Below are 21,965 nucleotides of genomic sequence, written 5' to 3'. Positions count from 1 at the left end.
TTTGCCGTAGACTGGTTTTCTCAGTGAGCCGATTTACTCCCTCAAGTAACCGATCCCCTATTTCACTTTTCAAGCCTCCAGACTCTGCGTCCATCCGCCTCGGCCTTCCTCCCTCGGTTAACGCGACCGTTTCTCGGGGAGATCGCCCAAGGCGCGTGGCAGGGCGGTTAGGAGGCCAACGGTTTCCACCGCGAGGAGGGGGGAGCGGGCAAAGCGGCGGGAACCAGTCGGGCCGGAGGCAGCCGACGTGGGGCGGGGCCAGCCCCGGGAAGGATCGCGAAGGAGCTGGGAAGCCCCGCCCTTTCCGTAGATATCTCTAGAAAGCCGCGCAGGAGCCCGAAAACAAAGAGTGCGCACGCGCGGCGGCTGGGCCCGGGCATTTTGCTGCGTCACCAGCCGCCGCCCGGCCTCACCACCCCTCGCTCGCACGCACGCACGTTCATTCTCCGTTCTCGCGCCCCTTTTCCTACACTTTCCTCTTCTCCCCGACCGGAGGAGTCGCGCTGCCCGCGCGGTGCATTCTGGGAACCCAGGTCTAGCCCGCCGCCGCCGCCGTCGCTTGAGGGAAAAGCGAAAAGAGGCCGCAACCGGGGAGAGGACGCCAGAGTCGCCACCGGAGAGGAGTCGACTGCCTACCAGCTGCCGCCGGAGAGGCCCGCCCACCCGTTCGCCCGTCCCCTTGCCCCGTTCACGATGTGAGTGCGACACGCCACCCAGGGAAGGTCGCCCTGGAGGGAGGCCGAGGCCGCGCGGGGGGGGGGGTGTGTGTGCCGGGAAGCCATCCCTTCCCCTCCCCCGCTTTCGGCCCCCTCGGCTTTTTCCCCTTCGGTAGCATTCGTTCTTGCTTGGGGGTGGGAGGTCCAGTATCCTTGTTCCGGTTACCGTTGGCGGGTGGAGGACATTTTTCCTCCAGATGTCCGCTTCCCCCATCTCTAAACCGTCCCTTTGCTTCCCCGTGCCGGAAACCCCACTTTCCCCCTTCGGCAGTGAGGGCTGCTCCCAACTCTTCGTAACTTAGCCTTAGGCCTTACTCTCCTGTGAGCTTTTGGCCACGCGGGCGCCTCGGAGGCGTGGACCCTCGTGGGCTGCCACTCCGCTCCTAGCGACCTAGGTCTGCTTCTGCCTCTGTGTGATGCTGGGACCAGGCCCGGGGACAAGTGCACCTGCGGTGGGTGCTACCCCACAGCTGCTGGTGCTCTTCGTAAGGCACCACGCGGCCCTCCACTGCGAGCGACAGGTACTGCTAGGCAACTGGAGGGAGGGAGGCCATGCTGTCGCCGCAACTTACTTCCCTCTCGGTGTCGTGATTGCCAGAGTATGGGTCTTTCCAGGCTTCCTCTTAACTCCAGTCTCGCGAAGGGAGTGAAGGTTGCCAAAACTCAGCCGTTTCCCTGGTAGCGAGGCTTTACAATTGAGCAGGGAGTTCTGCACTTGTTGGAGTTGAAAGATACTTAGGGATATTTTCTGTGAAACTTTAGGTGAGGTTTCGTTATCCTGTTTTAATTTAAGGATGAAACAGGTAGGTAATTGCCTTTTTGTTGCCTTAAGTTTGTTTACGTGGGGGTAATTTCAGATCTTTTAAAAGTCTTAGTTTTATGATAAAGGAAAACATTTTAACCGAGTGCCGTCTCTTGCATTGCCACTTCCCAGCTTTATATTCTTTTCAGGAAAAGCCTTACCTTTTCAGATGTGAGAACTGCCTATTTTACAGTTTTTTGGTACCACGTACTCCTGAAAGTTACCTATGGAGATTAATTGAGGGGAAGAATTTTTATTTCTATAAAAAGTAATGGATTTTCAAGGGTTTACCTAGTAAAATGGTGACATTTGTGGTGAGTATATTGAACTAGATGTCTAAATGAATAAGGATACACTGTAGCCAATTGATGGAGAAGAAGGTTTGAGAAGAACGCATGTATTCCTGTAAAATGACATGTTAGAATTTTGGAAGGATTTCCCCCATCCCAAGAAGTGGTATCTAATAGAAGACTTTAATCTGTGTAAAAGAACTTGTACTTTTCTCTTTGAAATTTCTATTCCAAATAATGTAGCAGGATTGTTATTTGTGAGAAAATGAATCTGGAGATAAAGCATTACCAACTTTTAGTAAATTAATGTAGCGGAACAAGAAATATCTTTACATGAAGAGATAACATGTTTAATATGGTTTGAAGTAGAAACACTTTTCAGAGATCATGTAGAATTGGTAAATAGTTAAGAAATGTTAAGTTATATAAAGAACTCAATGAAAAGTCTAACAATCAGTATTCCAAAAAGCAATCTATAATTAGAAGAATGCTATTTTGAAAATGAGTGTTTTGAAGAGACCGGGTAAATTTTACTCTGTTTAGTCAATATATGACATCTTGCAAATTCTTTAGGGGATCTTATTAATTAATGACTGAATGAATTTACAAGATGAATATTACCAGTCAGTTACTTGAGCTGGAAAAGACTTCTTTTATTTTTGTTGTTGTCTTTTCTAGGGCCGCACTCGAAGCATATAGAGGTTCACAGGCTAGGGGCCTAATTAGAGCTGTAGCCGTCAGCCTACATCAGGGCCACAGCAACTTGGGATCTGAGCTGCGTCTGCAACCTACACAGCTCACAGCAACGCTGGATCCTTAACCCACTGAGCAAGGCCAGGGATTGAACCCGCAACCTCATGGTTCCTAGTCGGGTTCTTTAACCACTGAGCTACAGCGGGAACTCCGGAAAAGACTTCTGATGGGTCATCCAGCTCTAGGAAGAATCTGGCTGATGAAGATTCATTTTGTTGGGTTCTATAAACGTTTTTTTTAGCTGTGGAGAGACTTTTTTTTTTTTTTTTTTTTGCTTTTTAAGGCTGCACCTGTGGCATCTGGAGGTTCCCAGGCTAGGGGTTGAATCAGCTACAGATGCTGGCCTACGCCACAGCCATAGCGAATGCCAGGCCTGAGCCTGGTCTGCTGCCTACACCACACAGCTCATGGCAATGCTGGGTCCTTAACCCACTGAGTGAGGCCAGGGATCGAACCTGCAACCTCATGGTTCCTAGTCGGATTCGTTTCTCCTGGCCCAGGCTGGGAACTCCTGGAGAGACTTTTATGCTGGACATCTTGAAGGTTTTAGAGTGTATTTTTTTATCATGTGATTGCTCTTCAGTCATGATTTTCTAGGTAGATTTCTTTTAATCAAGTTTTTAAAGTTTTGTCCAATAGTTTGCATAAAAGCCGTCTCAACTGGAGAAGGCTGGGATTTTAGGACTGCTCCTTTTAAGACCAGCTCAAATCCCCTGCAGGGGGTGCTACTTTACCTCCTTTTTTTTTATTTTTATTTTTTAGTTATTTTAACTCTAATTTTAGGTTGGACCTATTTATCTATTAACACGAGATGTAAGATAAAATGCTTTAGTTATGAGCTATTTGAGGTCATTCTTTCTGGTATCTTGTACTTAAAGTAACGAATGGTCAGAGACAAACTGTGAGTATCGCTGGCATTGGTTAAAATCTTACTTTGCTTTACTAAGTGAAGTAAGTCAGAAAGAGAAAGTCAAATACCGTATAATATCATTTATATCTGGAATCTAATATACAGCATAAACGAACCTGTCCGCAGAAAAGAAAATCATGGACATGGAGAACAAACTTGTGGTTGCCAAGGGGGAGGGATTGGGGTAGACTGGGAATTTGGGGTTAATAGATGCAAACTATTGCCTTTGGAATGGATAAGCAATGAGATCTTGCTGTATAGCATTGGGAAATGTAGCTAGTCACTTATGATAGAGCATGATAATGTGAGAAATGAACATGTATACATGGATGTGTGGCTGGGTCACCTTACTGTACAGTAGAATATTGACAGAACACTGTAAACCAGCTGTAATGAAAGGAAAAAAAAAACTTTGAGATAGGAGTTCCCGTCGTGGCACAGTGGTTGCGAGTTTGGTCCCTGGCCTTGCTCAGTGGTTAAGGATCTGGTGTTGCTGTGAGCTGTGGTGTAGGTTGCAGACGTGGCTTGGATCCCATGTGGCTGTGGCATAGGCTGGTGGCTATATCTCCGATTAGACCCCTAGCCTGGGAACCTCCATATGCCTCAGGTACAGCCCTAGAAAAGGCCAGAAAAAAAATTTTTTTTTGAGATGTATAAAAGATGAGTGAAACTAGTCTTAAAGAATCTTTTACTTGTTAGAACTGTTTAGTTTTTCCTGAATGTAGGAGATGCATAATGCCATTATTAAAGCTCTAGTAGTCTTCTGACTACTATTCTTAGAGTTTAGGAGTTCCCACTGTGGGTTAAGAAAAACAATAAATTCACAAAGGGACTATTGTTGATAACTTCTGAATATAGCATATGAGGTTGTATACTATTAGAGAATATCGTAATGTAGATATATTAAAGACAATTATAGATCAGGTATCTTTCAGAGTACTGATAACTAAAAACGTAATGATTCATTGCATATTTATATGTTAAGAAAGATAATCCAGGAGTTCCTGTTGTTGCACAGAGGTAATAAACCTGACTAGTATCCATAAGGACACGAGTTCAATCACTGGCCTAGCTCAGTGGGTTAAGGATCCAGCTTTGCCATGAGCTGTGGCATAGGTTGCAGGTGTGGTTTGGATCCCAAGTTGCTGTGGTGTAGGCCAGCAACTATAGCTCCAATTTGACCCCTAGCCTGGAAACTTTCAAATGCCACAAAAAGAAGCCCCAAAAAAGGAGATAAGCCTTGGAGTTCCCGTTGTGTCTCAGTGGATTAACCTGACTGTTATCCGTGAGGATGCAGACTTAATTCCACTTGCTCAGTGAGTTAAGGATCCAGCATTGCTGTGAGCTGTGGTGTGGGCTGGCAGCTGCAGCTCTGCATCAAGTCCTAGCCTGGGAACTTCTTATGCTGTGGTGATGCCCTAAAAAGAAAAAAATGAAAAGCCATGGCTAGCAATGGATCTGATCCTTTTATGCCAGTGTTCCTTTAGGAGAAGAATTTGGGGCTGAATTTCATACATCTTGAATGTAAGCTTAAGGGCAGAAATTTTTTTTATCTGCCTTTTTTTGCTGTTGCCCTGCAGCATATGGAGTTCTGGGGGCAGGGATCAGATCCCAGTCACAGTTGCAGTATTGGATCCCTTAACCCACTGTGCTAGGCAGAGGATCAAACTTCTGTCCTTTAACTGTAGAGACGACACAGTGGTAACTCCTTATCTGCTTTGTTGACAGTTGTAGATCCAGAATAGTTTTCTGGCATCATGTTCAATAAGTGTTTGTTTATTGAATAAAGTTCAAAGTCTAAATCTCTGAACAAATACAGTAAGGCTTGTCTACATGAGGTGCTTGATGGTAAGGGTTTGGACTAACTGGGATCTTCTATGGTTTGTAGATTCAATTATATCTGATAGATTGGAAAGTAGATTGGTGGTCGGTAGTTGAAAGATAAAGGTGGTGAGTCATCTATAAATCAGATTTCAGATTTTAGATTCTATTAATTGAGGCTTTGCTATATTCTGAGAAATCAGGAAAAGGACCACCAAGTCAAAACATAACCTCAAGGTACATTTGACTTGGTGAGCTGTTTATTTTGGGAATATTTAGCATATTGGTTATGTTTTGGTCAGACTGATATTTCTCTCTTCTTTTTTTCCTTTTTTGGTCCAACCCGTGGCATGTGGAAGTTCCCTGGGCCAGAAATTGAATCTTAGCCAAAGCTGTGAAAATGCTGGTTCCTTAACTCACTGCCACAGTGGGAACTCCTGATCTTTATTTTAACTGGCTGATTGCCACAAATTCCCTTTAAACAGATTCTATCCTTCTCCTTTCTCCTCTCAAAAAAAAAAAAAAAATTTTTTTTTTTTCTTTTTTAGCTGCCCCACAGCCTATGGAGCTCCCAGGCCAGGGAACAGATCCCAGCCACATTCATGACCCAAGCTGCAGCTGTGGCAACACTGGATTCTCAACTCACTGTGCTAGGCAGAGGATCGAACCTGTGCTACTGCAGGAACTCCTCAAATTCTTTTAAAAAATCTGGAGTTAGGAGTTCCCGTCGTGGCTCAGTGGTTAACGAATCCAACTAGGGACAATGAGGTTGTGGGTTCGATCCCTGGCCTTGCTCAGTGGGTTAAGATCCGGTGTTGCCGTGAGCTGCGGTGTAAGTTGCAGACGCGGCTCGGATCCCGTGTTGTTGTGACTCTGGCATAGGCCAGCGGCTATGGCTCCAATTCGACACTTAGCTTGGGAACCTCCATATGCCACGGGAGTGGCCCAAGAAATGGCAAAAAGACAAAAAATAAATCTGGAGTTCCCGTCGTAGCGCAGTGGAAATGAATCCGACTAGGATCTATGAGGTTGCGGGTTCAATCCCTGGTCTGGCTCAGTGGGTTAAGGATCCGGCGTTGACCTGAGCTGTGGTGTAGGTTGCGGACGCAGCTCGGATTCTGCGTTGCTGTGGTTGTGGTATAGGCTGGCAGCTGCAGCTCTGATTTGACCCCTAGCCTGGGAACTTCCATATGCCACAGGTTCGGCCCTAAAAAGCAAAACAAACTTAAGAGGTTTGTGAGTTCCTTGTGGCTCAGCAAGTTAAGGATCCAGGATTATCACTGCTGTAGGTCTGGTTACAGCTGTGGTGCGGATTTGATTCATGGCGAGGAATGAACTTGCTTGTGGAAGCCATGGCCACACATACACAAAAAACAAGACTTGATAGGTTTAAAAATATTTGTCTATTTTATCGTTAAGGTTATTGTCAATTAGCATATCCATGTATCCCATGAGGTTGATCTAAGCAATATGTTTCAGGGATCCAAATTTGAATTATTACGATAGTAATTAGGATTTTTATGGGAGTTGTGGTGCAGCGGGTCAAAGATCTGGTATTGTCACTGCTGTGGCGAGGGTTCAGTCCCTGGCCTGAGAACTTACATGTGCCAAGGGTGTGGGCCCCCCTCAAAAAAAAGAACTTTGAGGTTCTCACTTGAACACCAAAGATTTTGTTTCACTAAATTCTTAGGTACAGACCTCACAATTTTTCACGTTTGCTGTGTAATGGTTCGAGTACCTGCTTATGAAAAACTTAGGAATGTTGGAAATTCTGAGGGAAAAAATGTGTTGGTGCTTTGGTCATAGTATTGGTTATAGAGACAAGTTATATGCTATAAAATTCTATTATATATAGAAATTTTTTTCTCTCTCAAGATATCCAAAGTTGTAAAAGAATGAAGGGTTCTGATTGTAATGCAGCAGAAACAAATCCAACTAGTATCCATGAGGATACGGGACGGGTTACATACCCAGCCTCACTAAGTGGGTTGGGGAATCCAGCATTGCCGTGAGCTGTGGTGTAGGCTGACAGCTGCAGCTCTGATTCCCACCCTCTAGCCTGGGAACATCCATATGCCACAGGTGTAGCCCTAAAAAGACAACAACAAAAGAATGATAGATACAATTAATTTTTTGTTGTTGTTGGGGTTTTGGTTTGGGGTTTTTTGTGGTTTTTTGTTTGTTTGGTTTTTAGGGCCGCACACATGGCATATGAAAGTTCCCAGGCTAGGGGTCAAATTGGAGCTGCATCTGCCAGCCTTTCCGAAGCCACGTCTGGGAACCCACAGGGAAATGGTGGGTCCCTGACACACTAAGTGAGGCCGGGAATTGACCCCTCATCCTCATGGATACTAGTCGGATTTGTTTCTGCTGGGCCACAATGAGAACTCTCTGTTTTTTGTTTTTTCGCTGCACCCACAGCGTGCAGAAGTTCCTGGGCCAAAGATCAAACCCGTGCCTCAGCTGTAGCTAGAGCTACAGCAGTGACAGTGCTGGATCCTTAACCTGATGAGCCGCAGGGAAATTCCTCAATAATATTATTTTTTTATTTACCCAGTTACGGAATAAATTCTTTTCTGCTGTGGCCAGGGACAGCTATGACCTAGTCCTAACTTGGTTTTCTTTTTTTCTCTCTCTTTTTTTTTTTTTTAACAAAAGTTTATTCTTAAATGTACAATAGGTTCCAAGACAACACTTCATTCTAGCTATAGGTGGCAAAAGATGTTATAGCAGGGAATCCAGATGTTTAAACAGGAATGGAATCATCATTGCCTCAGGCACAATGGAACAGTTTACTTTTTGCCAGATTTCTTAATTCCACCGGTGGCCGAGGGGCCTTTCCCCGTGGCCTTGCTTTTAGCTCCTCGAGTTTCTTTTGCTCCTCCTTTTGTTTCTGCTTGAATGCCTTATCTTCCTCATCCATCTCCTTGGCCTGTTTCTTGGGCTGCTTCAGGGGCGGCTTCTTGCCACCTTCGCGGCCCGACATGGCGCTTACCGCCCCTTCCCCAGACCCTCCTAACTTGGTTTTCAATCTTAAGTTTTATGAACTTACCCCAAGTTACATATGATATAGCTGTCTTAGTAGTTTATAAAAGTTGTGGGGGTTTTTGTTTGTTTTTTGTTTGTTTTTTGTCTTTTTGCCTTTTCTTTTTTTCTTTTTGCCTTTTCCAGGGCCACTCCCTAGGTCCCCAGGCTAGGGGTTGAATCAGAGCTACAGTCTCTGGCCTACACCAGAGCCACAGCAACGTGGGATCTGAGCCGTGTCTGCGACCTACACCACAGCTCACAGCAACACCGGATCCATAACCTACTGAGCAAGGCCAGGGATCGAACCCACAACCTCATGGTTCCTAGTCGGATTCGTTAACCACTGTGCAACGACGGGAACTCCTAAAAGTTTTTTAATTCAGTCTGCTTTACACATAGTAAACTATTAGAAGAATTACAGTAACTGGGAAATGTTACTTAGCAGATTTATTCCATTTAGCTTTGCTGGTTATTTTATTTTAGTCTGTTTGGGTTACTGTAACAAAATAGTTGCAGGGTAGTTTATCAACAGCAGTTTATTGTCCACTGTTTGCTGCAGGCTGGTGAAGGGGCCCACATCCTGATTCGTAGCTTCTTGCTGTGTCCTCATAGCAGTGAAAGGGGCTTAGAGGTCTTTTGGAGCCTCTCTTACAATGAAATACTATTTATGAGGATTCTATTCTCATGACCTAAGTATGTTCCAAAGGTTCTACCTTCTAATACCATCACATTGAGTATTAGAGGGCATGCATTTGGGGGGAAGGGGTGGCGTGCATTCAGATCATTGCACTGGTGCATCCATTTTTTTTAAAGTGAGGGGTGCTTTTGATTTTCTACAAATGAAAGATAAACCCCACCAAGTTCTGTTTGTTGAAAATGGTATTTGTGGAGTTCCTGCCATGTACATTAGGTTAAGAACACGACTGCAGCTCAGGTCATTTTTGGCTCAGGTCAAGGAGGTACGGATTCAATCCCTGGCCCAGCACAGCGGGTTAGAAGATCCGGTGTTGCTGCTGCTGTGGCTTGGATTCAGTCTCTAGCCTGGTGCAGAAACTTCTGTGTGCCATCAGTGGGACCTAAAATAAAAACACAATATTTGGGAGCAAAGGTGGTTTCCATTCTGTCTTTTTGAGACAAACTAAGAGAATTTTAGGTTATACAAAATTTAGTTGCTTGAATAGACATAACCCTAAAGTTGAGCTTGGAAGTAATTATTAGAAGAACTGTCAATGTCCCACAGTGGGATTTCTTGGGTATTTTTTGCTTTAGGTAGTGTCCTATTCTCCTAATGGATGCAGAGGTAAAGTTTTTGCATCTGTAGGTAGGTTACTATTACAGTGAATTCAGGGGAGTTCCCATCATGGCTCAGTGGTTAACGAATCCGACTAGGAACCATGAGGTTGCGGGTTTGATCCCTGGCCTTGCTCAGTGGGTTAAGGATCCAGCGTTGCTGTGAGCTGTGGTGTAGGTTGCAGACACGGCTCGGATCTGCTGTGGTTGTGGCCGGTGGCTATAGCTCTGATTAGACCCCTACCCTGGTAACTTCCATATGCCACGGGAGCAGCCCTAGAAAAGGCAAAAAGACAAAAAAATAAATAAATCAAATGAATTCAGAAGTTCTCTTGTGGTGCAGCCAGTTAAGGCTCTGGCATTGTCACTGCAGCAGCTTGGGTCACTGGGTGGCACAGGTGTGACCAAAAAAATAAAATGAATTGACAGACCTGAACAGTAGTTAGGATTTTTACAAATGTTTGTATAAAGCAAGAGATAAAGTGAACATAGTTAAGGAGCTAAAGCTAAATCAGCCTTTCTCTGTATTAATAGGAGAAAGTTTTTGTTTTCTTTGGCCTTGTGCACAGCAAGTGGAAGTTCCCTGGGCCAGGGATTGAATCCCAGCACAGCTGTGACCTATGCCACATCTGTAGCAATGCTGGATCCTTAACCCACTGTTCCACAGAAGAAACGCCTATATTTTTTAGGTTTTTTATTAGATTGAGGTCACTTAGTAAATATTAGGCTTTATAGGCTGTAAATAATCTGTCTCATGTTCTTGTGTTGGTTTTTTGGATTTTTTTGGTTTTTTTTTTTTTTTCATCTTTTCTGGGGCCGCACTCATGGCGTATGGAGGTTCCCAGGCTAGGGGCTGAATCGGAGCTGTAGCCACCAGCATATGCCACAGCCACAGCAACTTGGGGATCCGAGCTGCATCTGCAGCCCACACCACAGCTCACGGCCACGCCGGATCCTTAACCCACTGAGCAAGGCCAGGGATCGAACCCACAACCTCATGGTTCCTAGTCGGATTTGTTAACCATTGAGCCACGACGGGAACGCCAGTAACTTTTTTTTTTTTTTTGAAATATGAGGAATTTTCTAGTGGCTCAGTGGGTTAAGGAGCTGGTGTCATTGCTGCCTTAATTTCTGTACCACAAAAGAGCTTTTGTGTGTGTTTTTTGCTTTCTAGGGCCTCACCCGTGGCATATAAAGGTTCACAGATTCTAGGGGTTGAATCAGAATTGCAGCTGCGGGCAACAGCCGCAGGATCCAAAATTCGTCTGCAGCCTGTGTCAAAGCTTGTGGCAGCTCCAGATCCCCAACCTACAAAATGAGGCCAGGGATCCAACCCATATCCTCATTTATACTACTCAGGTTTGCTCCTCCTGAGCTGCTGCAGAAACTCCCTATGTATTTTTAATTAATAGAAACCCAGAGAGTTTCAACATATTTCGATCAATTTGCAGTTATTCTTTCAAATTGTCCAAATCGTAATAGCCAAGGAAAGAGAGACTCTTTTTTCTTAATTATTTTATTTTATTTTATTTTTTTGTCTTTTTGCCTTTTCTAGGGCCGCACCTGCGACACATGGAGGTTCCCAGGCTAGGGGTCTAATCGGAGCTGTTGCTGCCAGCCACAGCCACAGCCACACCAGATCTGAGCCGTGTCTGCGACCTACAGCGCAGCTCACAGCAATGCTGGATCCTTAACCACTGAGCAAGGCCAGGGATCAAACCCGCAACCTCATGGTTCCTAGTCAGATTCGTTACCACTAAGCCATGATGAGAACTCCGAGAGACTCTTAATTTTTGCCTCCTGATCTTGTTTCTCTCTCTCTTTTTTTTTTGTCTTTTGTTGTTGTTATTGTTGTTGTTGCTATTTCTTGGGCCGCTCCCGCGGCATATGGAGGTTCCCAGGCTAGGGGTCCAATCGGAGCTGTAGCCACCGGCCTACGCCAGAGCCACAGCAACGTGGGATCCGAGCCGCGTCTGCGACCTACACCACAGCTCACGGCAAAGCCAGATCGTTAGCCCACTGAGCAAGGACAGGGACTGAACCCGCAACCTCATCATTCCTAGTCGGATTCGTTAACCACTGTGCCACGACGGGAACTCCCCTGATCTTGTTTCTAATAAATAGCTTCATCTATACTGAGGGCTGTCCCAAGCTTGGAGCTAGAGTCTACAATTTCTCTATAGGTATTTCCTTTTAGTTGGAATTAAGTAGTATTTTGGCCCTAGTGTGTTCATTGCCATTTTTTGTTATTGTTAGTAGTGCTTTTTAAGGATGGGATTATCTGGTTAACGTTGGAGATTACCATTTCTGTTTCTTTTTCTTTTTTCTATAGTTGCACCCACAGCATATGAAACTTCCTAGGCTAGGGGTAGAATCAGAGCTGCAGCTGCTGGCCTACACTACACCCACAGCAATGCGAGATCCAAGCTGCATTTGTGGTAATGCCAGATCCTTAACCCTTAACCCACTGAGCGAGGCCGGGGGATTGAACTCGCATCTCAAGGCTACATACTCGCTGAGCCATACATAACAGGATCTTCTTGCCTTCTCTAATTTTTAACTTCAGATATGATAGCAGTGTTCCAGAGTAGAGTATGGCTAGTCAAGTTTAACAGTCATGTAAAAATGTTGTTGAGCAATTAGAAGTTGGCTGCAGCTTTGGGACTTTAAACTTCTACTCCTTTGGGTTGGTAATTTCAGCTTGGAATGCAAATGTAGGGTAAAATGTAGTTTACTTTTTTTTTTCCCCTTTTTAGGGCCGCACCCAAGGCATATGGAGGCTCCCAGGCTACAGGTCAAATCGGAGCTCCAACTGCCAGCCTACACCACAGCCACAGCAACAACAGATTTGAGCTGGGTCTTTGACCTACACCACAGCTCACCGCAGCACCGGAGCTTACCCCACTGAGCAAAGCCAAGGATCAAACCCACAACCTTGTGGTTCCCAGTCAGATTTGTTTCCACTGGGCCGCAACGGGAACTCCCTAGTTTACATTTGAAATTGTAATAAACTGCCTGGAAATAATCAATGCTGTGATGGCACACAGAAGTACTTTACTCACATGCTAAATTGTGAGGGTTATGTAAACATTCAGTTAGTGAATTCCAGCTTACCTTTGTCTAATTTTATCTCTTTGTAGGCAGCCTGCTTCTGCAAAGTGGTACGATCGAAGGGACTATGTCTTCATTGAATTTTGTGTTGAAGACAGTAAAGATGTTAATGTAAATTTTGAAAAGTCCAAGCTTACATTCAGGTAAATTATTATTTACACCATTGAGTAAAGAAGCTAGTTTCACACAACTTGAATAACTTTGGTTTGCTTGTTTTTGTTTTTGCTGAAGTTACTGCTAATACGCCTTTTTGAAGAGACTAATTTTTTTTTCTTTTTTTTTTTTTTGTACAGTTGTCTTGGAGGAAGTGATAATTTTAAACATTTAAATGAAATTGATCTTTTTCACTGTATTGATCCAAATGTAAGTAGTCTTGCTCTTTAGTCCCAGTTTAAACTGTGAGGAAATGGACATAATTTAAATACTCATTATTAGAGATAAGCACTGAATTTTTTAACAGTTCAGAGGCTAAGTGTAATTATACATCTTGCATTATTTTCCCCATTCTAACTACCTTTTTTTTAGATTGGGGTGTAGTTGATGTAAGGGTAGTACTCTTGGGGTTTGTCTTATTTAAATATAGGCACATCTAAGTATGTTTTATGATTTTACCATATTGAGTTAATTTTTCTAAGGTTTTATTAACCTGTGCAGGTAAGGGAAAAGTGGTGGTTTCCTTGCAATTGGATAGCCTCTGAAATCTCTAGTAGTGTAGAGGTGTTTCAGGGTTTAGAGAAAGTATAGGGTAAAAAAGTAGGAGAGGCGTTTGCATTGTGGCACAGTGGAAATGAATCCAACTAGTATCATCATGATGCGGATTTGATCCATAGCCTCAAAGTAGGTTAAGTATCTGGCATTGCCATGAGCCCTGGTGTCTTATTTTTGTTTTTAGGATTCCAAGCATAAAAGAACGGACAGATCAATTTTATGTTGTTTACGAAAAGGAGAATCTGGCCAGTCATGGCCACGGTTAACAAAAGAAAGGGCGAAGGTAGGTTCCTTTTTTTTTTTTTTAAGTTTAATATTTTTAAGTAACTAAAGATACAGGAAAGAAAACTATCAACAAAATGGAAAGACAAACCTAGTGAATGGGAGAATATATTTGCAAATCACATATCTGATAATATCCAAAGTAAATGAAGAATTCATACAACTCAATAACAACAACTCAGTTGAATAATGAGAGGATTTAATAGACATTTTCCCAAACAAGACATACAGCTATCCAGCAAGCATTTAGAAAGATGTTCAACATCAGTAATTATTAAAGACATGCAGATCACAACCACAGTGAGGTAGCACCTCATAACTGATAGCTCTACGAGATAACCTCTCACAATTAGAATGGCTAATATCAGACAAATAAGGAGTTCCTGTTGTGGCTCAGTGGTTAATGAATCTGACTAACATCCATGAGGACGTAGATTCGATCCCTGGCCTCGCTCATTGGGTTAAGGATCCAGTGTTGCCACGAGCTGTGGTGTAGGTTGCTGACACGGCTCAGATCCTGAGTGGCTGTGGCTGTGGCTTAGGCCAGCAGCTACAGTTCCCGATTTGACCCCTAGCCTGGGAACTGCTATATGCCTTGAGGGTGGCTCTAAAACAAATAAAAAAAGATGACAACATGTTGAAGAGAATGTAGAGAAAAGGGAACCTTTGTATATTGTTGGGATGGTATATCGGTGCAGCCACTATGGAAAACAGTATGAATATTTTCTCCAAAGATGAACTACCACATGATTCAGCTATTGCACTGCTCGGTATTTATCCAAAGAATATAAAAACACTAATTGGGAAAGATGTATGCTATTCCTCTGTTCATTGCAGCATTATTTACAATAACCAATATATGCAAACAACCATAGGTTCCATTGATAGGTAAAATGGATGAACTGTGTTGTGTATATTCTATTGAAAAAAATGAAATTTTGGAGTTCCCTGTGGCACAGTGGGTTAAGTATCCCGCAGTGTCATTGTAGTGGCCCTGGTCACTGCTGTGGCACACGTTTGATCCTTGGCACTGGGAACTTGCACATGCCACAGGTGACACCCAAAAAATGTGTATGTGAAATTCGGCCGTTTTCAGCAACATGGATGGACCTTGAGAATAATACACTAAGTAAAATAAGTCAGAAGGTAAAAAGATAAATGTAATTTTAACAACAGATGAATGAACAAAACCAAAACTCATAGATTCAGAGAACAGATTGGTGGTTACCATAGGGGAAGGGGTACAAGGAGTCAGTGGTATGGTAACAATTGGCAAGTGGACTTAGAGGGTAATCACTTTGTAGTGTACACAGGTAGTGTTTTGTTTTTAATTTTATTGGAATACGGTTGACTTACAAAGTTGTGTTAATTTCAGGTGTGGGGACACAGATGTTGGGTTATAATATATACTCAAAACTTTGTTTTTTAGCCTTTTTTGGACTGTACCCTTGGCATGAGAGGCCAGAGTTCAAACCCCTGCCACAGCAGCAACCCAAGCCACTTTGGTGACAATACCAAATCCTTAACTCATTGAGCCGCATGAGAACACTGACCTGAAACTTACTATTAAAAGTTTATTTGGGGAAGTTCCTGTCATGGCAAAGCAGAAACGAATCCAACTAGGAACTGTGAGGTCGTGGGTTCGATCCCTGGCCTCGCTCAATGGGTTAAGGATCCACTGTTGCTGTGAGCTGTGGTGTAGGCTGCAGACGCAGCTCAGATCGGGTGTTTCTGTGGCTGTGGCATAGGTCAGCAGCTACAACTCTGATTCAACCCCTACCTAGCCTAGGAACCTCCATGTGATGTGGGTGTGGCCCTAAAAAGACCCCCCCCAAAAAAAGTTTATTCGGGGAAGTTCCTGTTGTGGCTCATCAGGATCAGGTTATGAAACCAACTAGTATCCATGAGATTTAATCCCTGGCCGTGATCTGGAATTGCTGTGATGTGTTGCTGTGGCATGGGCCAGCACCTGCAGCTCCAATTCAACCCCTAGGATGGAAATTTTCTTGTGCTGTGGGTGTGGCCCTAAAAAAGCTTAAAAAAAAAAAAAAAGTTTAGGGAGTTCCCATTGTGGCACAGTGGAAACAAATCCAACTAGGAACCACGAGGTTGTGGGTTCGATCCCTGGCCTTGCTCAGTGGGTTAAGGATCCGGTGTTGCTGTGGCATAGGCTGGCAGCTATAGCTCTGATTAGATCCCTAGCCTGGGAACCTCCATACGCCATGGGTGTGGCCCTCAAAAGGACAAAAAGACACCCCCCCCCAAAAAAAAAAGTTTATTTGAGAGGGGAGGGAGTGAGATGAATGAGGAGTTTGAGATTGGTAGATGCAAATTATTACTACATTTAGAATGAATAAACAATGAAGTCTTCCTGTAAAGCACAAAGAAGTACATCCAGTTTCTTGAGATAGACCATGATGGAAGATAACATAAGAAAGGGAATGGGGAGTTCCCTTCATGGCACAGTGGGAACAAATCTGACTAGGAAACATGAGGTTGCGGGTTTGATCCCTGTCCCCACTCAGTGGGTTAAGGATCTGGTTTTGCCATGGGTTGTGGTGTAGGTCAAAGACTCAGCTCGGATCTGGTGTTGCTGTGGCTGTGGTGTAGGTCAGCAGCTGTAGCTCCGATTAGACCCCTAGCCTGGGAACCCCCATATGCCTCCAGTGAGGCCCTAAAAAGCCAAAAAAAAAAAATTAGTCTTGGGGAGGTCCTAGGTGATGCAGCATGTTAAGCATACAGTGTTGTCACTGTTGTGGCTTGGATCACATCTGTGGCGTGGGCTTGATCCCTGGCCTGGGAATTTCTGCATGCCATGAGTGTGGCGTGCTACCACCCTCTCCCTACCCCACCCCTGCAAAAAGCAAAAAACAAAAGTCTTTAAGGTACAGAACCAAAGGGTACAAAATAACCTGATCATAGGGTGGTATTTGTGTTGGTCTATAGCTTAATTGGCTTAGTGTGGACTTCAATAATTGGAAAGACTGGGAAGATGACTCAGATGAAGACATGTCTAATTTTGATCGTTTCTCTGAGGTAAGTTCTTTTAAATAATTCCGTTTCTCTCTCTCCAGGTATATATCAGTATAGTCAATTTAATTTGGTTTTTAGAATTTAGTGATGTTTAAGATGTATGTTATTTTATTTTCAAGATAAATGTTTTGCAGTAAAAACATCTTTACAATGGTCATTTAACATTTTCTAATGAATATTTAAAAATTAGTGTGTATTTGTTTCAACACAGCTAGTTTTAATTCTAGCATTGGGATAATTTTTTTTTTTTTAAAGGAGAATCAGTATAGTAACTTGGCTTGCATTTTGGAGCCATACAATATGGATATAAACCTTTAAACACCAGAATCATGGTGAAGATAAGTACAGTGAGTGATGTGTGGGTTATTTTAGTTGCAGAATCAAGGAAAGGGTTTTAAGTAAGCCCTTTTTTCCAGGATGTCACTGAAGTACATATTACTATGGCCAAAGGGGGGAAAAAGATCACTGATACTCCTGCAGGTCGACTAGGTCTTATCAAATGTGCTGCCGTAAAGTTAATCAGAAAAGATAACATTATAAGTTGAAGATAGACCTATGCACTCTTTCTCACTGTGATTTGAATTTTAATTGTACTTTTATATTTCTTCATTGAAAATAAAGAGTTAAAAGGAGTAAGTTTCCAACTTTTCATGTATGTAACTAATTTAACATCTTTCTACCTGACTCTGGCACCTTGATTTCAAAAGAGAGAAGGGAGGTAAAGGTTTTCATGTGATTCTGCTAAACTATGCTACTCCTTAGGTATAGTAATTGGTGCCATCATTCACCCAGCTGTGCAAGTCACAACTTCTTAACACTGTTGTCTTTCACTGCCTCTCTCTATCCAGTATAACATTAAGTGCTGTCCTTGTTGTCTGTATTTTGTTTTTACCTCCTAAATAGTTCTCAAATGTATTCATTTCTGTGTCTGTTGACATTGTATCTGAGCACCTAGCATTGTGTTTGGCACATTTTGAGCATTTGTCCTGCTTAGAAGAAACTTAACCAGTATTCACTAGTGTCTTCAGATATAGGAACACTCTTTATTAGCTACTCGTATTGTTGCCCAGAATTTTTGTACTGAGAGATTTGAGTAGGAATCTTTTTAAGGCCTCTTTTGACTTTGAAGTTCAGGTAAGCATGTATTTTCGAAGTCCCTATCCGATAATAGTTATTTAGTCTGGTTATTTGTACCTCTTAAAATAATACACTACTTGCTTTATGATCAGAAATAACTAAATATGGTAAATTAATACTTTATGTAACTATGCTCCATTGTTGGTCCTGGTTTATTCTGAGTATAGAAGGGTTTTTTACAGGGTGTACTTTTTCTTTCAAGGATTATGTTTATTTTCTGTTTTTAATTTAGTTACTGGTATTTAGCCTTTTGTTCAATATTCAGGCCTTTTATATAAACTAGTCAGCCCAGAGGACTTTATTTCAAGTTATTCATTAGTTCTTCACAATATTTAAAACTAGAGGGAATTCCCACTGTAGCTCAGCAGGTTAAGAATCTGACTAGTATCCATGAAGATGCGGGCTCAATCCCTGGCATCGCTCAGTGGGTTAAGGATCTGGCCTTGCTACAAGCTGTGGTGTAGTTGTAGATGCAGCTCAGATTTGGTGTGGCTGTGGCTGGCATAGGCCATCAGCTGCAGCTCCTATTTGACCCCTAGCCTGGGAACTTCCATATGCCTCAGGTGGGGCTCTAAAAAACAACAAAAACTACAATGAGGATACCGTAATACACTTAGTTAAAGATGTGGAACTTCACAAAGAGTCCCTTTTTTCCCCCTTAGCCACAAGAGGTGATTGCTGTTCTGGATTTTGATGTTTAATTTCTACATCATACATAGTTATCTTGTTGGAGGAATTTTAATAACTTCACTTTTCCTCTGAAGTTACTTAGCTTCCCTACAAATTTTTAGGATTTTATGTAATTACCTTATAAACTACCTTTTCCAAAAAGGAAGGTACCTAAGATTTTTTTTTTTAATTGGTGGAAATCTATGGCAGATTTAAGGTTTATTCTGGAGCGTGCAACCTAATAATTAGGGCTTCATTTAACGTCATTTTTAAAACTAATTTTTACACTTCAAATAGATGATGAACAACATGGGTGGTGATGAGGATGTAGATTTACCAGAAGTAGATGGAGCAGATGATGTAAGTCTATAAATTCTTTTCTATGTTTACTTAAATAGTAAGAATGTATTTGCAGGTTGTTTTATATAGATTCAAGATTGCACCTTTTTTTTTGGCACTTGTTTTTTTCTTAAAGATGTAGGGAAAAGCAGGAGTTCCCTATGTGGCATGGTGGGTTAAGAATCCGACTGTAGTGGCTCGGGTCTCTGCAGAGGTACAGGTTCTACCCAAGCCTGGCATAATGGGGTAAAGGACCTGGTGTTGGCTGCAGCTTCAGCGTACATTGCAGCTGAGGCTTGTGTTTAATCCCTTGCTTGGGTACTTCTATATGTTGCAGCTGTATCCATTAAAAAATACATATATAGGGAAAAGCAATTTTTTTAAATGTGCCCATTTTTGAGGGATGGGTATCACTAGGAAATGGATATCCCATGGACCATTCTTACAGGGCTCAGATTTATAATTCAAAATAATTACTGTATAGAGACATATACCTTATTCAGTTAAGAGTTAGTTTAGGAATTATTTTTAAAAATTGAAGAGCTTTTACAGAAGGATTTTTCAGAGAGACCTATTGTAAATAGATGGATGTTGTAAATCTATAAAAGGAGGATATACTGGAGCACTGTTCTCAGCATTTCCCCAACTGGCATCCTGTTAACATCTTTAGGAAAGTTGTTCATTGGAAAATAACTTATAGACAATTCAACACTAGGATTAGAGTTCATTGTCTTCGTCATTCCAGTGGTCTTCATATTGAGCCATCTTACTCTTCCATTGAATGCCAAGAGAGGAGAAACCATCTTCTATTAAGATTCATTCTGGGTGTCGAGTATATTTTAACTTTTAAAAAAGATTCAGTCTGGTTAATAGGAAGGGATTTAGAGGGTGGGCTCAATTCCCACCAAAAGACACACATCTTAGAGGAAGAAAAACATCTGTTCATCTTAAGTAAACCTGTTCTTAAGTCTTGCTAAGTTCATAAGATTGATATAACCACATATCTTTGCTACTTCTCAGTCAAAAGTAACAGTGCCTCAGTTTTTTAAGGCAAACTGTTCAGTTTAGCAGAGGAATGTTTGATCAACTTGGTAATAATTTTTTTATTTCCTTTTCTGCAGGATTCACAAGACAGTGATGATGAAAGTAAGTATCAGTGATGTTTCACATCAAAGACTGAACTCTCAAAATAGAGAAATTAATTTCTTTTCGGTTCTTGGAAGACACATGATTATTTCTTTATGGTCTCTAATAAATAGCCAAAGCTGAAATTTGAATGATTTGAGATTCAAAATTAGAAAAGGACAACCAGGAGTTCTTATCGTGGTGCAATGGGAACAAATCTGACTAGGAACCTGAGGTTGCAGGTTCAATCCCTGGCCTCACTCAGTGGGTTAAGGATCTGGCGTTGCCATGAGCTGTGGTGTAGGTTGCAGATGCAGCTCGGATCTGGTGTTGCTGTGGCTGTGGTGTAGGCTGGCAGCTATAGCTCCGATGAGACCCCTAGTCTGGGAACTTCCTGTGGGTACAGCCCTAAAAAAAAAGCTTAAAAAAAAAAAAGACAACCCAGTTCTCTTGGGAACTAGTTGTTGGTGGCTACTTTTTCCTATTATAAGACTTCTATGCATTGGTGCAACTGCTGCTCCAATCTGATCCCTGGCCTGGGAACTCCATATACTGAGGGGTGGCCAAAGAAGAAGGGGAAAAAAAGACTTCCAAGTTGTTTAATTATTCTAATTTATACTAATCTTTTAAAAATCTTTTCAGAAATGCCAGATCTGGAGTAAGGAATGTGTCATCGCTGGATGTTGAGGAAGAAAAATAACTTCTCTTCAAAGGTTTCATAATTAAGAGAATTCCTGAGTTGATAGCTCTAAAGGCAGATTCTGTATTTGCCTCCTTTAACCCATTTTTCAACCTGTTTGTTTTTTTAAAAAGGCTTCACTAAGGGTTGATATGTACCATTGTATGGGGCAATTTTAAGTCAGCTAAGGCAATAACCTTATGCATGAACATTTCCCAGACTGCCATGATGCTGTTGAGGCCTTAGGCAATTGATAAAGCAGTTGTGATAAATAAAAACATTTCACCTAAGTCTCCTTTACTTCATAACATAGATACTGACATGATAGAAAGCTCTTGGCTTAGGGAAAGTAACTAAATTTTAGATTTTAGAATATGGACTCAGAGTGGCTGAAACAAATACCTTAATCTGGTAACCTGTTGTTCCTCTGGTATATCCTTCAGGATTGTTCCACTAAAGTTTATTTTTCAAGAAATTTACTTCACATTATTGTACGTAAGTGATCACTTGTCAGTGTTCCAGATGTATCTTAGCTAAAACTAGTGAATGCCCTAACTTAGATGGTTTTGAAGCCTGTACATTTGGTATTGTTTGACCCTTAAACTTTTACATCTCTTAGCATGGAGGACGAAGAAAGGCTGTACATTGTTGCTTGAAAGTCTGTACATTTAGACCAAATTTGTATTTGCACTGTCAGTATAGCAGATGAGTGGGAAAAATGTTAATACACTATTGGATTTTTTTTTTTTTTTTTTGATTCAGCTTGTACCTGGGCTGAAAACCTCAATTTTGTTCATGACAGTGGGGATTTTTTTTTTTTTTTTTAATGTCTACATTCTTTCTAATAAACTGTTGGAAGACTTCTTGGCTATCCTTTCAAGTGTCTGGTTTACTGTAATTTCATGTATTGCCATTTACTGGAATGAGTTTTTAGTTTTACTTGAGGAAGAATTTGGGAATATTCCTCTGTTTGGGAAAAAAAGAAAGAGGCTTGCTGTAATATCACAGGAAACCTTTTAAAAGTGGATCTGTAATAGAAAATTGTAGATGCACTTTGCAACAGTTGGAAAAGTGTTGTGATTTGATTGAAATAAAACTAAATGTGTTGTCCTCCTCTAAATCTTTGAGCTTCTGCATTCTCCCACTTTTTATTCCCTCCAGTTTCTCTGTACCTGTATACCTGTATAGAAATGCTTCTTTTTTCAGTACTTTCTTATGTCAGAAATTAAGGACCCGTGTTCCAGGCAGTGTTAAAGTGCTGGGGCATACAAAG

General features: G+C 42.1%; 2 protein-coding genes across 2 annotated transcripts; one reads left to right on the top strand and one right to left on the bottom strand.

Annotated features, from left to right (window-relative positions):
- The first annotated feature begins 342 nt into the window (after positions 1 to 342).
- PTGES3 (prostaglandin E synthase 3) lies at positions 343 to 21,812 on the top strand. The gene is made up of 8 exons (XM_047786957.1): positions 343 to 695; positions 12,750 to 12,863; positions 13,014 to 13,083; positions 13,613 to 13,711; positions 16,657 to 16,746; positions 18,847 to 18,909; positions 20,010 to 20,034; positions 20,656 to 21,812. Coding segments are annotated over exons 1-8 (483 nt in total). The 5' UTR covers positions 343 to 693; the 3' UTR covers positions 20,676 to 21,812.
- Positions 7,944 to 8,298, bottom strand: LOC125130970 (translation machinery-associated protein 7-like). Its single transcript, XM_047786958.1, is given in 2 exon segments — positions 7,944 to 8,146; positions 8,149 to 8,298. Coding segments are annotated over 2 exon segments (192 nt in total). The 5' UTR covers positions 8,279 to 8,298; the 3' UTR covers positions 7,944 to 8,084.
- Positions 21,813 to 21,965: the final 153 nt, after the last annotated feature.

This window comes from Phacochoerus africanus, chromosome 7, assembly GCF_016906955.1.
Source record: "Phacochoerus africanus isolate WHEZ1 chromosome 7, ROS_Pafr_v1, whole genome shotgun sequence".
Taxonomy (NCBI): Eukaryota; Metazoa; Chordata; class Mammalia; order Artiodactyla; family Suidae; genus Phacochoerus; species Phacochoerus africanus.
The sequence above is the reverse complement of the archived record's forward strand: the minus strand, read 5'-3'. Positions and strand labels throughout refer to the sequence as shown.